The sequence below is a fragment of the Neovison vison genome, chromosome 3 (assembly GCF_020171115.1).
Source record: "Neovison vison isolate M4711 chromosome 3, ASM_NN_V1, whole genome shotgun sequence".
NCBI lineage: Eukaryota > Metazoa > Chordata > Mammalia > Carnivora > Mustelidae > Neogale > Neogale vison.
This window is the reverse complement of record NC_058093.1, coordinates 219,841,705-219,854,457: the sequence shown is the minus strand read 5'-3', so window position 1 is coordinate 219,854,457 and position 12,753 is coordinate 219,841,705. Positions and strand designations below refer to the sequence as shown.

At 42.3% G+C, this 12,753-nt stretch overlaps 1 protein-coding gene across 2 annotated transcripts in view; it reads right to left on the bottom strand.

The window, feature by feature from the left end:
* The window catches only part of CHEK2 (checkpoint kinase 2), a 47,948-nt gene extending 35,197 nt beyond the window's left edge, over positions 1-12,751 (bottom strand). The window contains exons 1-2 of one of the 2 annotated variants that reach the window (XM_044244002.1): positions 12,572-12,751; positions 9,312-9,636 (exon numbers count right to left, since the gene is read on the bottom strand). In XM_044244002.1, the coding sequence (XP_044099937.1) occupies positions 9,312-9,630 (319 nt within the window). In that variant the 5' untranslated portion in view covers positions 9,631-9,636; positions 12,572-12,751. Of the gene's footprint in view, positions 1-9,311; positions 9,637-12,146; positions 12,406-12,571 lie in introns of those variants that run through there. The other variant, XM_044244003.1, reaches the window with a different exon arrangement.
* Between the last annotated feature and the right edge of the window lie 2 nt (positions 12,752-12,753).

The following is a 12,753-nucleotide window of genomic DNA, read 5'->3' as shown; positions in this document are numbered from 1 at the left end:
AATCAAGAGGGGTGTCTGGGTGACTCAGTGGGTTAAGCCTCTGCCTTCAGCTCAGGTCATGATCTCAGGGTCCTGGGATTGAGACCTGCATCGGGCTCTCTGCTCAGCAGGGAGCCTGCTACCCGCCCCCACTCTCTGCCTGCCTCTCTGCCTACTTGTGGTCTCTATTTGTCAAATGAATAAATAAAATCTTAAAAAAAAGAAAGAATGAAAAAAATCAACAAGAATAGCTTTTTTTCTTTTTTTAAGATTTTATTTGTTTGTCAGAGAGAGAGAGAGAGAGAAAGAGACAGCACAATCAGGGGAAGTGGCAAGCAGAGGGAGAAGCAGGCTCCCCATTGAGCAAGGAGCCCAGTGCAGGGCTCCATCCAGAACCCTGCTATCATGACCTGAGCAGAAGGCAGACACTTAACTTACTGAGCCACCCAGGCACCCCAAAGAATAGGTTTGAATGACTCACTGGACTACATGGATCTAACAGATATACTCAGAACATTCCATCCTACACAGCAAAAGCAATCCTAAGAGGGAAGTATGTAACAATATACTTGAGGCCTGCCTCAAGAAGCAAGAAAAATCTCGAACAATACAATCTTACACCTGAAGGAGTTAGAAAAAGAAAAACAAATGAGGCCTAAGGCCAGCAGAAGAAAGGAAAACAATTAAAGGTAAGAGTAGAAATAAATGACATAAAAACTATAAAACAGGGGCACTTGGGTGGCTCAGTCATTGGGCATCTGCCTTCAGCTCAGGTCATGGTGGGGCTCCCTGCTTGGTGGAAGGCTTGCTTCTCCCTCCCCCACTCCCCTTGCTTGTGTTTCCTCTCTGTGTCCTTCTATGTCAAATGAATGGATGAAATCTTAAAAAAAAAAAAAAAGAAAGAAAGAAACTAAAAAACAACAGAACAGATCAAGGAAACCAGGAGCTGGTTATTTGAAAAACTAAACTTAAAAAATGGGACACCTGGGTCGCTCAGTTGGTTAAGCGTCCCACTCTTGATTTAGCCTGAGGTCATGATCTCAGGGTTGTGAGATCATGCATGGAGTGGGTTCCACACTGGGTGTGGAACCTGCTTAAGATTCTCTCTCTCGGGGCGCCTGGGTGGCTCAGTGGGTTGAGCAGCTGCCTTCGGCTCGGGTCATGATCTCGGGGTCCTGGGATCGAGTCCCGCGTCGGGCTCCCTGCTCGACAGGGAGCCTGCTTCCCTTCCTCTCTCTCTGCCTGCCTCTCTGCCTGCTTGTGATCTCTCGCTGTCAAATAAATAAATAAAATCTTAAAAAAAAAAAAAAAAAAGATTCTCTCTCTCCCTCTCCCTCCACCCCTCCCCACCCCGTCCCTCTCTTAAAAAAAGAAAAAGAAAAATGAAATAAAATTCGTAAACCTCTAACCAGACTTACCAAAAAGAAGAAAAAAGATGCAAATAAATAAAATCATAAATGAGAGAAGAGAAATAACAACAAACACCATGGAAATATAATTATAAGAAATATTATGAAAAACTGTATATCAACAAAATGGACAACTGAGAAGAAATGGATAAATTCAGAGAAACATATAAATTACCAAAACTGAAGCAAGAAGAAATAAAAAGTTTGAACAGACCAACAGCCAGTGGAGAAACTGATTCAATAATAAAAAAAACTCCCCAACAGGGGTGCCTGGGTTGCTCAGTGGGGTAAAGCCTCTGCCTTTAGCTCAGGTCATGATCCCAGGGTCCTGGGATCGAGCCCCGCATGGGGCTCTCTGCTTAGCAGGGAGCCTGCTTCCTCCTCTCTCTCTCTGCCTGCCTCTCTGCCTACTTGTGATCTCTGTCTGTCAAATAAATAAATAAAATCTTTAAAAAAAAAAAAAAAAAAAAAAACCTCCCCAACAAAGAAAAGTCCAAGATGAGATAGCTTTACAGGCCAACTTCTACCAAACATTTAAAGGATTAATATCTGTTCTTCTCAAACTTTTTCAAAAAACTGAAAAGAAAGGAAAGCCTCTAAATTCATTCTATGAGGCCAACATTCCCATGATACCAAAACCACACAAAAACACCACAGAAAGAGAACTATAGGCCAATACCCCTGATGAACATAGATGTAAAAATCCTCAACAAAATACAGAAAACTGAATCCAACAACACATTAAAATAATCATTCACTACAATCAAGTGGGATTTATTCCTGGGATGCAAGGGTTGCTCGATATTGGCAAATCAAGCAAAATAATATATCACATTAATAAAAGAAATGATAAGAACCATATGATCATTTCAGTAGATGCAGAAAAAGCATGTGAAAAAGTACAGCATCCATTCATGATAAAAAAAACCTCAACAAAGTAGGTTTAGAGGGAACATATCTCAACATAATAAAAGGCCATATATGAAAACCCACAGCTACTACCATCCTAAATGGACAAAAGCCGAGAGCTTTTTCCCTACAGTCAGGAACACGGCAGAGATGTCCACTCTCATCACTTCCATTCAACATAGCACTGGAAGCCCAAGCCTCAGCAATCAGACAGCAAAAAGAAATAAAAGGCATTTAAACTGGCAAGGGAAGAAGTAAAACGTTTACTATTTCCAGGTGATATGATACTATACATAGAAAATCCAAAAAGACTCAGGAAAAAAGTACTAATACTGAAAACCAAATTAAATAGCAACAGGATACAAGATTGACATATCTTGTATCTGCTACATTTCTTTTTTTTTTAAACTTTTTTTTTTAAGATTTTATTTATTTATTTGACAGAGAAAGAGATCACAAGCAGGCAGAGAGACAGGGAAGCAGGCTCCCCGAGCTGAAGGCAGAGGCTTTAACCCACTGAGCCACCCAGGCGCCCCATATCTGCTACATTTCTATACACCAAAACTGAAGCAGCAGAAAGAGAAATTAAGGAATCAACACCGTTCACAACTGCGGCAAAAAAACAATAAGATACCTAGGATTAAAACCTAACCAAAGAGGGCGCCTGGGTGGCTCAGTGGTTAAGCCGCTGCCTTCGGCTCAGCTCATGATCTCAGGGTCCTGGGATCGAGGCCCGCATCGGGCTCTCTGCTTGGCGGGGAGCCTGCTTCCTCCTCTCTCTCTGCCTGCCTCTCTGCCTACTTGTGATCTCTCTCTGTCAAATAAATAAATAAAATCTTTAAAAAAAAAAAAAAAAAAACCTAACCAAAGAGATTAAAGACCTGTACACTGAAAACTATGGAACACTGATGAAAGAAAATGAAGATGATACAAAGAAATGGAAAGATATTCCATACTCATGAACTAGAAGGACAAATAGTTAAAATGTCTGTACTACCCAAAGCAATCTACACATTTAATGCAATCCCTATCAAAATACCAACAGCAGTCTTCCCAGAGCTAGAACAATCCTAAAAGTTGCACTGAACCACAAAAGACCTGGAGGAGCCAAAGCCGTCTTGAAAAATAAAAGCAAAGCTGGAGGCATCCCAACAACGAAAAAAACAAACAAACCAAAAACAGACTCTTCACTATAGAACAGAGGAGAAGTGGGGGGTGGGGGGATGAGTAGAAATATGTGATGAGGATTAAGAGTACATTTATTGGGACGCATGGGTGGCTCAGTTCATTAAGTGGATGGAGGCCTTCGGCTCAGGCCATGATCCCAGGGTCCTGGGATCAAGTCCCATATCCGGCTCCTGGCTCAGCAGAGAGCGTGCTTTTCCCTCCCACTTTGCCTGCTGCTCCTCCTGCTTATACTCTCCCTTTCCGTTAAACGAGTAAGTAAAACCTTTAAAAAATTCTTCAAAAAATTTTAAAAAAAAAGAGTACATTTATCTTGCTAAGTACTGGCTAAGGTATAGTATAACTGAACACTCTATTGTACACCTGAAACTGTCAGGCTCCAGGCTAGGTGAGGAGCCTGCTTCTCCCTCTCCTTCTGCCTGTTGCTCTGCCTACTTGTGCACTTGCTATCTCTCTCTGTCAGGTAAATTTAAAAAACAAAACAAAACAAAACAAAAACCACAATAACTTTAAAAAGTAAATAAATAAAAATTTTTAAAAAACAAAAAACACAAAAAATTAAACAGAATTACCATATTCTCCAGCAATTCCATTCCTAGATATAAACAAAAAAACTGAAAACAGGTACTCAAGCAGAGAGTTGTATATGAATATTCACAGCAGCATTATTCACAGCAGCCAAAACAAAGAAATCATCCAAAATGTCCATCAACAGAATGGATAAACAAAATGTGATATATACATGCAATGAAATATTATCTAACCAAGAAAGAAATAAAATTGATATATAATAAAAATGAATGAACTTTTTTTTTAAGGTTTTATTTATACACTTGATAGAGACAGCAAGAGTAGGAACACAAGCAGGAAGAGTGGGAGAGGAAGAAGCAGGCTTCCCGCTGAGCAGGGAACCTGATGCTGGGCTTGATCCCAGGACTCCGGGATCATGACCTAAGCCAAAGGCAGATGCTTAACAACAGAGCCACCCACACCCCTAAACTGAATGAACTTTTGAAATATTATGCTAAGGAGTGTCTGGGTAGCTCAGCTGGTTAAGCGTCTGCCTTCAGTTCAGGTCATATCACACAACTGAGCCACACATGGGCTCCCTGCTCGGCAGGGATTCTGCTCTTCCCTCTGCCTCTCCCCCATTCATATTTTCTCTCTCTCTCTCTCAAAAAAATAAATAAAATTTTTTTAAAAAATAAAAGACAAGAAGTTTGCTGTGTTGGCCAGGAAGTGGATTAAAAGGTACCCTGGTGCATCGCGGGCAGGAATGTAAATTGGTGCAGCCATTATGGAAAGAAGAATGGAGATTCCTCCAAAAATTAAAAACAGAACTGCCATATGATTCAGCAATTCCACTTCCGGGTATTTATGAAAAGATGTATGTACCCCCACGTTCACTGCATAACTGTTTACAACAGCCAACACCTAGAAGCAACCTAAATGTCCAAATGTCAATGGACAAAGAAAATATGGTATATGGCACACACAAATGCACACATACGTACTGGAATATTATTCAGCTATTAAAAAGGTATGAAATCCTGTCATTTGCAACAACATAGATGGACTCTGAAGGCACTGTAAATGAAATAAGTCAAAAAAGACAAATACTGTACAATCTCACTTATATGTCTTATATGGGGAATCTAAAAAATCTAAACTTGGGATGCCTGAGTGGCTCAGTCAGTTAAGCGTCTGCCTTTGGCTCAGGTCATGATCCCAGGGTCCTGGTATTGAGTCCCACATCAGGCTCCCTGCTAGGGAGTCAATTCCCTCTGCCTGCCACTCTGCTTGTTCGCTCTCTCTCACTCTCATTCTCTCTAGCAAATAAATAAGAGTCTTTAAAAAAAAAAATGAAAAACCTGAACTCATATAAATAGAAAGTGCTGGTTATCAGGGACTTGAGAGTGGGAAAATGGGGAGATGTTTGTTATAGGGAACAAACTTCTAAGTACAAGATAGTAAGTTCTGGTGATTTAACTTAACAGTGTGGTGACTACAGTTAGTAATACTATATCATATACTTCAAAGTTGCTAAGAACATAGATCTTAAATTGTTTTTTTTAAATACTTTTTTTTTAAAGGTTTTATTTTTATTTATTTGCTCGAGAGAGAGAGAGCACAAGCAGGGGGAGTGGCAAGCACAAGGAAAGAGAAAAGCAGACTCCCCGCTAAGCAAGGAGCCCAATGTGGGGCTTGAGCCCAGAACCCTAGGATAATGAACTGAACCAAAGGCAGATACTTAACTGACTGAGCCACCCAGGCACCTCTTAAATATTTTCACCACAAAAAAGAAATGGTAATTATGCGATGTGATGAGAGTATTAGTTAATACTAATGGTAGTAATCATTTTGCAATATATAACTGTACCAAATTAACATACTATATACCTTAAATTTATACAATGTCTCATGTTGATTACATGTAAATAAAGCTTGGGGGAGCAGGGAGAGGACTATTACCAGAGAAAAAATTTTATAAATACATAATGGTGATAGTTGCACGACATTTTATAAATGTAGTTAAAGACACTAAACTTAATGTCAAAACTTTTCATTATATAGATATTTCCACAACAAAAATAAGTAAACATGGTGAGCCTGTTTGGCTCAGTCAGAAGAGAGTGCAACTCTTGATTAGGGGGTCCTGAGTTCAAGCCCCATGTGGAATACAGAGACTACTTAAATAAATAAAACTTTAAATACTAAGTAAACATTTAAAGAATACTTAAGAGTACATTTTTTTTAAGATTTTAAGTAATCGCTACATCCAATGCGGGGCTCAAACCTACAACCCCAAAAACAAAAGTCGCAAGCTCTACTGGTGGAGCCAGGCAGGCACCCCAGGAATATATTTTTTAATTATTTTATTTATTTATTTATTTATTTGACAGAGAGAGAAATCACAAGTAGGCAGAAGTAGGCAGAGAAGCAGGCAGAGAAGAAGAAGAAGGTTCCCTGCTGAGCAGAGAGCCCAATGCGGGGCTTGATCCCAGGATCTTGGCATCATGACCAGAGCCGAAGGCAGAGGCTTAACTCACTGAGCCACCTGGGCGCCCCAGGAGTACATTTTTTTTTTTTAATATTTTATTTATTGATTTGACAGAGAGAGAGAGAGGAAGAACACAAACAGGGGAAGTGGCAGGCAGAGGGAGGGGGAGAAGCAGGCTCCCCACTGAGCAGGAGCCCTGATGCAGGGCTCTATCCCAGACCCTGGGATCATGACCTGAGCTGAAGGCAGACGCTTAACCCACTGAGCCACCCAGGCGCCCCCAGGAGTACATTTTTTAAAATGCAAGACTTACATACTGAAAATGACAAAACACCACTGAAAGAAATCAAAGAATACCTAAATAAACAGAAAGACATCCCATGTTCACAGATCAGAAAACTTAGAATTAATTTTTTTTAAACATTTATGTATTTGACAGAGAGAGAGAGAGAGAGAGCGAGAGATCACAAGCAAGTAGAGATGCAGGCAGAGAGGGGGTAAGCAGGTTTCCCGCCAGAGAGCCCAATGAGGGGCTCGATCCCAGGTTCCCAGGATCCCAGGATCCTGAGACCTGAGCTGAAGGCAGAGGCTTAACTCACTGAGCCAACCAGGTGCCCCAAGACTTGGTATTATTAAGATGTCAGGGTGCCTGGGTGGCTCAGTGGGTTAAGCCGCTGCCTTCGGCTCAGGTCATGATCTCAGGGTCCTGGGATCAAGCCCCACATTGGGCTCTCTGCTCAGCAGTGAGCCTGCTTCCCCCTCTCTCTGCCTGCCTCTCTGCCTACTTGTGATCTCTCTCTCTCTGTCAAATAAATAAATAAAATCTTTAAAATCAATCAATAAATAAAATCTTAAAAAAAAAAAGATGTCAATACTCAGGGGTGTCTGGGTGTCTCAGTCAGTTGGGCATCGTACTCTTGGTTTCAGCTCAGGTCATGATCTCAGGGTCATGGGATCCAGCCCCACATCCAGCTCTGTACTCAGGGCAGAGTCTGCTTGTCCTTCTGCCTCTACTGCTCCCCACCCCCGCCCTTGCTCACTTTCTCTAGAATAATAAACAAATAAAATCTTTAAAAATAGGGTGGCTCAGTGGGTTAAGCCGTTGCCTTCGGCTCAGGTCATGATCTCAGGGTCCTGGGATCGAGGCCCGCATCGGGCTCTCTGCTCAGCAGGGAGCCTGCTTCCTCCTCTCTCTCTGCCTGCCTCTCTGCCTGCTTGTGATCTCTCTCTGTCAAATAAATAAATAAAATCTTTAAATAAATAAATAAATAAATAAATAAAAGTCAATACTCCCCAAAATGATCGATAGATTCAATGTAAACCCTAATACAATCCAAGCTGCCTTCTTTGCAGGAAATGACAAGCTCATCTTAAAATTCATATGGACAAGGGACCCAGAATAGTCAAAACAATCTTGAAAAAGAACAAATCAGGACTCACACTCTGGATTTCAAAACTCACTACAAAGCTACAGCAATCAAGATTTTGTGGTGCTTGCATAAAAGGACAGACACATAGACCAAGAGAATGGAACTGCAAGTCCAGAAATAAACCCTCACATTTATGGCCAAATGATTTTGACAAGGGTGCCAAGACCATTCAGCATGTAAAGAATAGTCTCTTCAAGGGGCACCTGGGTGGCTCAGTAGGTTAAGTGTCTGCCTTCGACACAGGTCATGGTCCCAGGGGTCCTGGGACTGAGCCCTGTATCAGGGTCCCTGCTCAGCAGGGTGTCTGCTCCTGCCTCTCCCTCATGCGGTCTCTCATGCTCTCTTTCTCAAATAAATAAAACCTTAAAAATATATATATATAGAAGAGTCTTTTCAAGAAAATTCTCACACAACTGGGATAGTCACATGTAAAGAATGAATCTGGACCTCCACCTCATACCATATACAAAAAGCAACTCAAAATGGATCAACAGGGTAAACCTATAAAACATTTAAAAGAAAACAGGTGTGCATCAATAACTAATAATGATAATAAATCCTATTTATTGAGCAGCAGTCACTTTATGCTATTCCCCCTACCAGGATTTTCAGATTTTTATAATCTCACTTTTCATAGTGATCCAGCCCACTTCACCCTTTCTCACCATATGTTTCCCATTCACCATATAAGCCGTGAGCCGATCTTAAAACTATGGCTTACATGAGTAAAAGAAAACAGCTTCAAGTACTTACTTCTAAATTTGAAGTCATACCTATGAACATTCCTCTATTATTCTCTACGTTTGACAGTTTCTTTTTCAAGTCATCAATGTTGGAGATAAAACAGTGAGTTATAAGGTACAAATAATATATTAGTCATTCTTTTTTAACATCAAAATGCTATTTCAAACATACCTAGAGTGAAATCTTACTGCTGGAATCAGAAAATGTGATAGAGGATGAGCATATTTTAAATTAAAAGGCTGGCTATTTTGAGTTAATAACAGTCAACGAACAGCCTTCCCTATTCTGAAACTGTAAAATGGATGTTCTGAAGCTGCCACAGCAGAGGTTAAGTGGTGGTTTCTGTGGATTTGTCCATTACTGTTTGCAAGTTTGCATGAATCAGCATTTTGCTAGGGAAATGGCCTGCTGCTCTCTTCAGATGCTCCAATGGACAACATTACAGATGCCCAGTTAATATTTGTGAAAGATAAATGAGGGGGGATCCACAGCAAGTAAAAGTAAATTCCCCCCAAAACTGCTTCCTTGGTTCCATCTTTCATCACCTTCAAACTTCGGAATCATTCCAGAAGTGCCTTGAGCTCTCTGCTACAGCTTTCTCGAACTAATTTTGTGAACAATTAACATTTTACATGATGTAACAAAAGGTCTTACCAAGATTGGGGAATCCATCCTGAAGGGCCCATAATCGAGCCCAAGGGGCAGGGACAGGCTCCTCAGGCTCTTGGTCCTCAGGAATAGAACAGAGTTCTTGGGTAGACACTGTGTCCAAAGAGCTCAGCGTTCCTGAGCTGGAGTGAGAGGACTGGCTAGATGTGGGGGCCGTGCTGCTGGAGCTGGACGTGCCTTGAGACTGTGAAGAGCCGCCGTGTGTCTGGGAGATGCCTTGAGACTGAGAGAAGCCACCTTGGGACTGGGAACAGGTGCCACTGCCGTGGGACTGCTGACACTCCCCTTCCGTCTCTCGAGACATCACGACCTCAAAAGTAAGTGTCCAATAATAAGGTAAGTTTCAAGAAACAAGACTAAAAGTTCAAGAGGGAAGAATGGGCAAGGGCACCTGGGTGGCTCTTATCAGTTAAGCCTCGGACACTTGATTTCAGCTCGGGTCATAATCTCAGGGTCATGAGATCCAGCCCTACAACGTCCAGGATCTGCACTGGGTATGGAGCCTGCTTGGGATGGTCTCTCTCCCTCTCCTGCCCTTCCACTCTCCCCACACCCACACAAGGGCAATCTCTCTCTATCTTTTAAAAAATAAAAATAAAAAAGTAAAGGATGGGCATATTTAACATCAGGAAAAAAAAAAATCCAGAGCAAGCATGTTCTGCAAAAGTTAAAATTCTAAGACTAGATTGATCTATAGCTCTTCTGGGTTGAGCTTTTCATCCTATCATTTCAAACTAGATCAGTTTTTTGTATGACAGCCACAAATCACAGGGAAAAGAAGACAAAAAATAATTTGAAGGTTATAAATAAGTTAAAAGAAATGAACTAAGTCGGGGGTGGTAAGGAAGACTTTACAACAGCTTACATTCATCTAATTTTTAAAAATTGGAAATGTGGGGTATGGGCCGCCTGGGTGGCTCAGTGGGTTAAGCCTCTGCCTTCAGCTCGGGTCATGATCTCAGGGTCCTGGGATCAAGCCCCGCATCGGGCTCTCTGCTCAGCAGGGGTCCTGCTTCCCCTTCTCTCTGTCTGCCTCTCTGCTTGCTTGTGATCTCTCTCTCTGTGTCTAATAAATAAAGAAATAAATAAATATAATAAAAAGAAATGTGGGGTACTTGGGTGGCTTGGTCAGTTAAGTGCCTGCCTTCAGCTTGGGTCATGATCCTGGGGTCCTCGGATTGAGCCCCATGTCAGGCTCCCTATTCAGTGGCAAGTCTGCTTCTCCCTCTCTCTCTGGCTGCTTCTACCCCTCCTTGTGCCCTCCTTCTCTCTGTCAAATAAATACGTAAGTAAAATAAAAATAAAAATGAGAAATGAGGGCGCCTGGGTGGCTCAGTGGGTTAAGCCGCTGCCTTCGGCTCAGGTCATGATCTCAGGGTTCTGGGATCGAGTCCCACATCGGGCTCTCTGCTCGGCAGGGAGCCTGCTTCCCTCTCTCTCTCTCTCTCTCTGCCTGCCTCTCCATCTACTTGTGATCTCTCTCTGTCAAATAAACAAAATCTTTAAAAAAAAAAAAAATGAGAAATGAGGGGCACTTGGGTAGCTCGGTCAGTTAAGCACCTGCCTTCGGCTCAAGCACTCTCCCTCTGCTGCTCCCACTGCTTGCTCTCTCTCTGTCAAACAAATACATACATAAATAAAATCTCAAAAAAATAAAAATTAGAAATGAAACTTAAAAGGTATTCATTAATACAATCAACACTATACTTAAATTTCAAGTTTAGGAACAATAAAGAAGAGGAAGGGTCATATGGCTTCAGGTAAAAGATAGCCAAAGAGAAACATAAACTAATTCACTGCACCAGGCCAGGAGTGACCATTTACATTAAATGTCACAGATACCCCTCCTCCCCCAAGCCTGCCCCAGGACGGTGAAGACCACATCCTGTTTGTTCACTTTAGATTCCCTGACTCCTAACTGAGGGCCAGGCTATTAATGAAGCAGTAACACAAAGAAGTCTCCCACAAACAACTCCACCTAGCCTTTTGTGATGCTGAGTAAGGATCGGCGCTCACCTTTCATCCTAAATGGCCTTTCAGCCCAACAGATTCCTACAAAAACAAGCTCATCACAGCGGACCATAACAGGTTCCCACCCTCACTTTAGAGTTAATTCGATGAACACTTAAACTCTGATAACAGTCAAGTCTAAGTAACTGTCAATCCCTAAGTTTAAATCCCTAGTGTGATTCCTTTTTTATTAAAGGGGGGAGCATTCTCTCTTCTCTCCAGATAGCCATACTCAGATAGCTTTCCAGATACAAAGATACTGATGACTTTTTCTTAAACCACACCACGAAAGTGATCCCAGAACTGAGTGTGCCACTCCAGGACCTAAAGCTCTAATACTACTGCCTCAATCAAGGCTGCAACCTCTTACAGCTTTTGAGCAAGACTTCTCCACCCTGAGAACTGACAAAAGACAGTCAAGAAGCGGCTGCTATCCCCGGTTGTGGTAAGGGTCCAGTAGACAGACGGAAACCACAGAAGCCTCAGCTATGAGGAGGAGGAAGTATATGGAAATATTAGAGGTAAACAAGTCTGGAGTCGGATGCCTGAGTCAAATCCTTGCATGACCTTCAGGTAGATCACCTCACTGAATAGACAGATCTTGATAATTAAATGAGATGATACATTAAGTCTCCTCCCCCAGTAATGCCTGATCATTGGGAGAACAGAATTCCAGTCCCAAAGAATCCGACAGCCGGGAAGGGATTTACAAGTGCAATACAGTTTTTTTTTTCAAATACAGAAACTGAGCCCCAAGATGGGCTGGTGCCTTCCTACCCTCTCCTCGCCACCCCATCCCACACTCAATACTTATGGACACTCGCTGGGCATCCTCCTACACAAGTCAGTGGGTCTCCAGCTCCTGCAGCGCCTAGCTGCTAAGATTGGGTTCTTGATAGGTCTTTTCCGAAATTGAATCTAAAATATGGTAATAATTACTAAGATTTAAATAACTCTTTACAAACCAACTTCCCTCTCATTTTTAAGAACACAACTTCGTCCTTTCTTACGCTGCACGTCTGGGCCAGTTTCAGCTTGTAAGTAACAGGGGAAGTGAACTTCACTTCGAAGTTCATCTACAATGGAAGACAGTCACCCACGCATTCCTCTCCTCCCCCCCGACCGAGCTCAAAAACCACACAAAGAGAAAATTCTGGAGATTCAGCGTGCATTAATACCCTGGGGACGGGAATCGAACCCCAAACACCCAAGAGAAGTTCCCCACTATGACTCACCGCGTGAGCCCACCTGAGGTCAAACACTCAACAGCAGCTGCAGGCAGCAGCGTGGCGCTAACCAAGCACATACAAACTCCACCCTCAACCAATCAGAACACCCTTCGTCGCTGCCGGACCAATGAACAGCGGCGGATGTGGCCGTCCACACGTAACCTCAATGCTTGCTGGGAGTTGTAGTT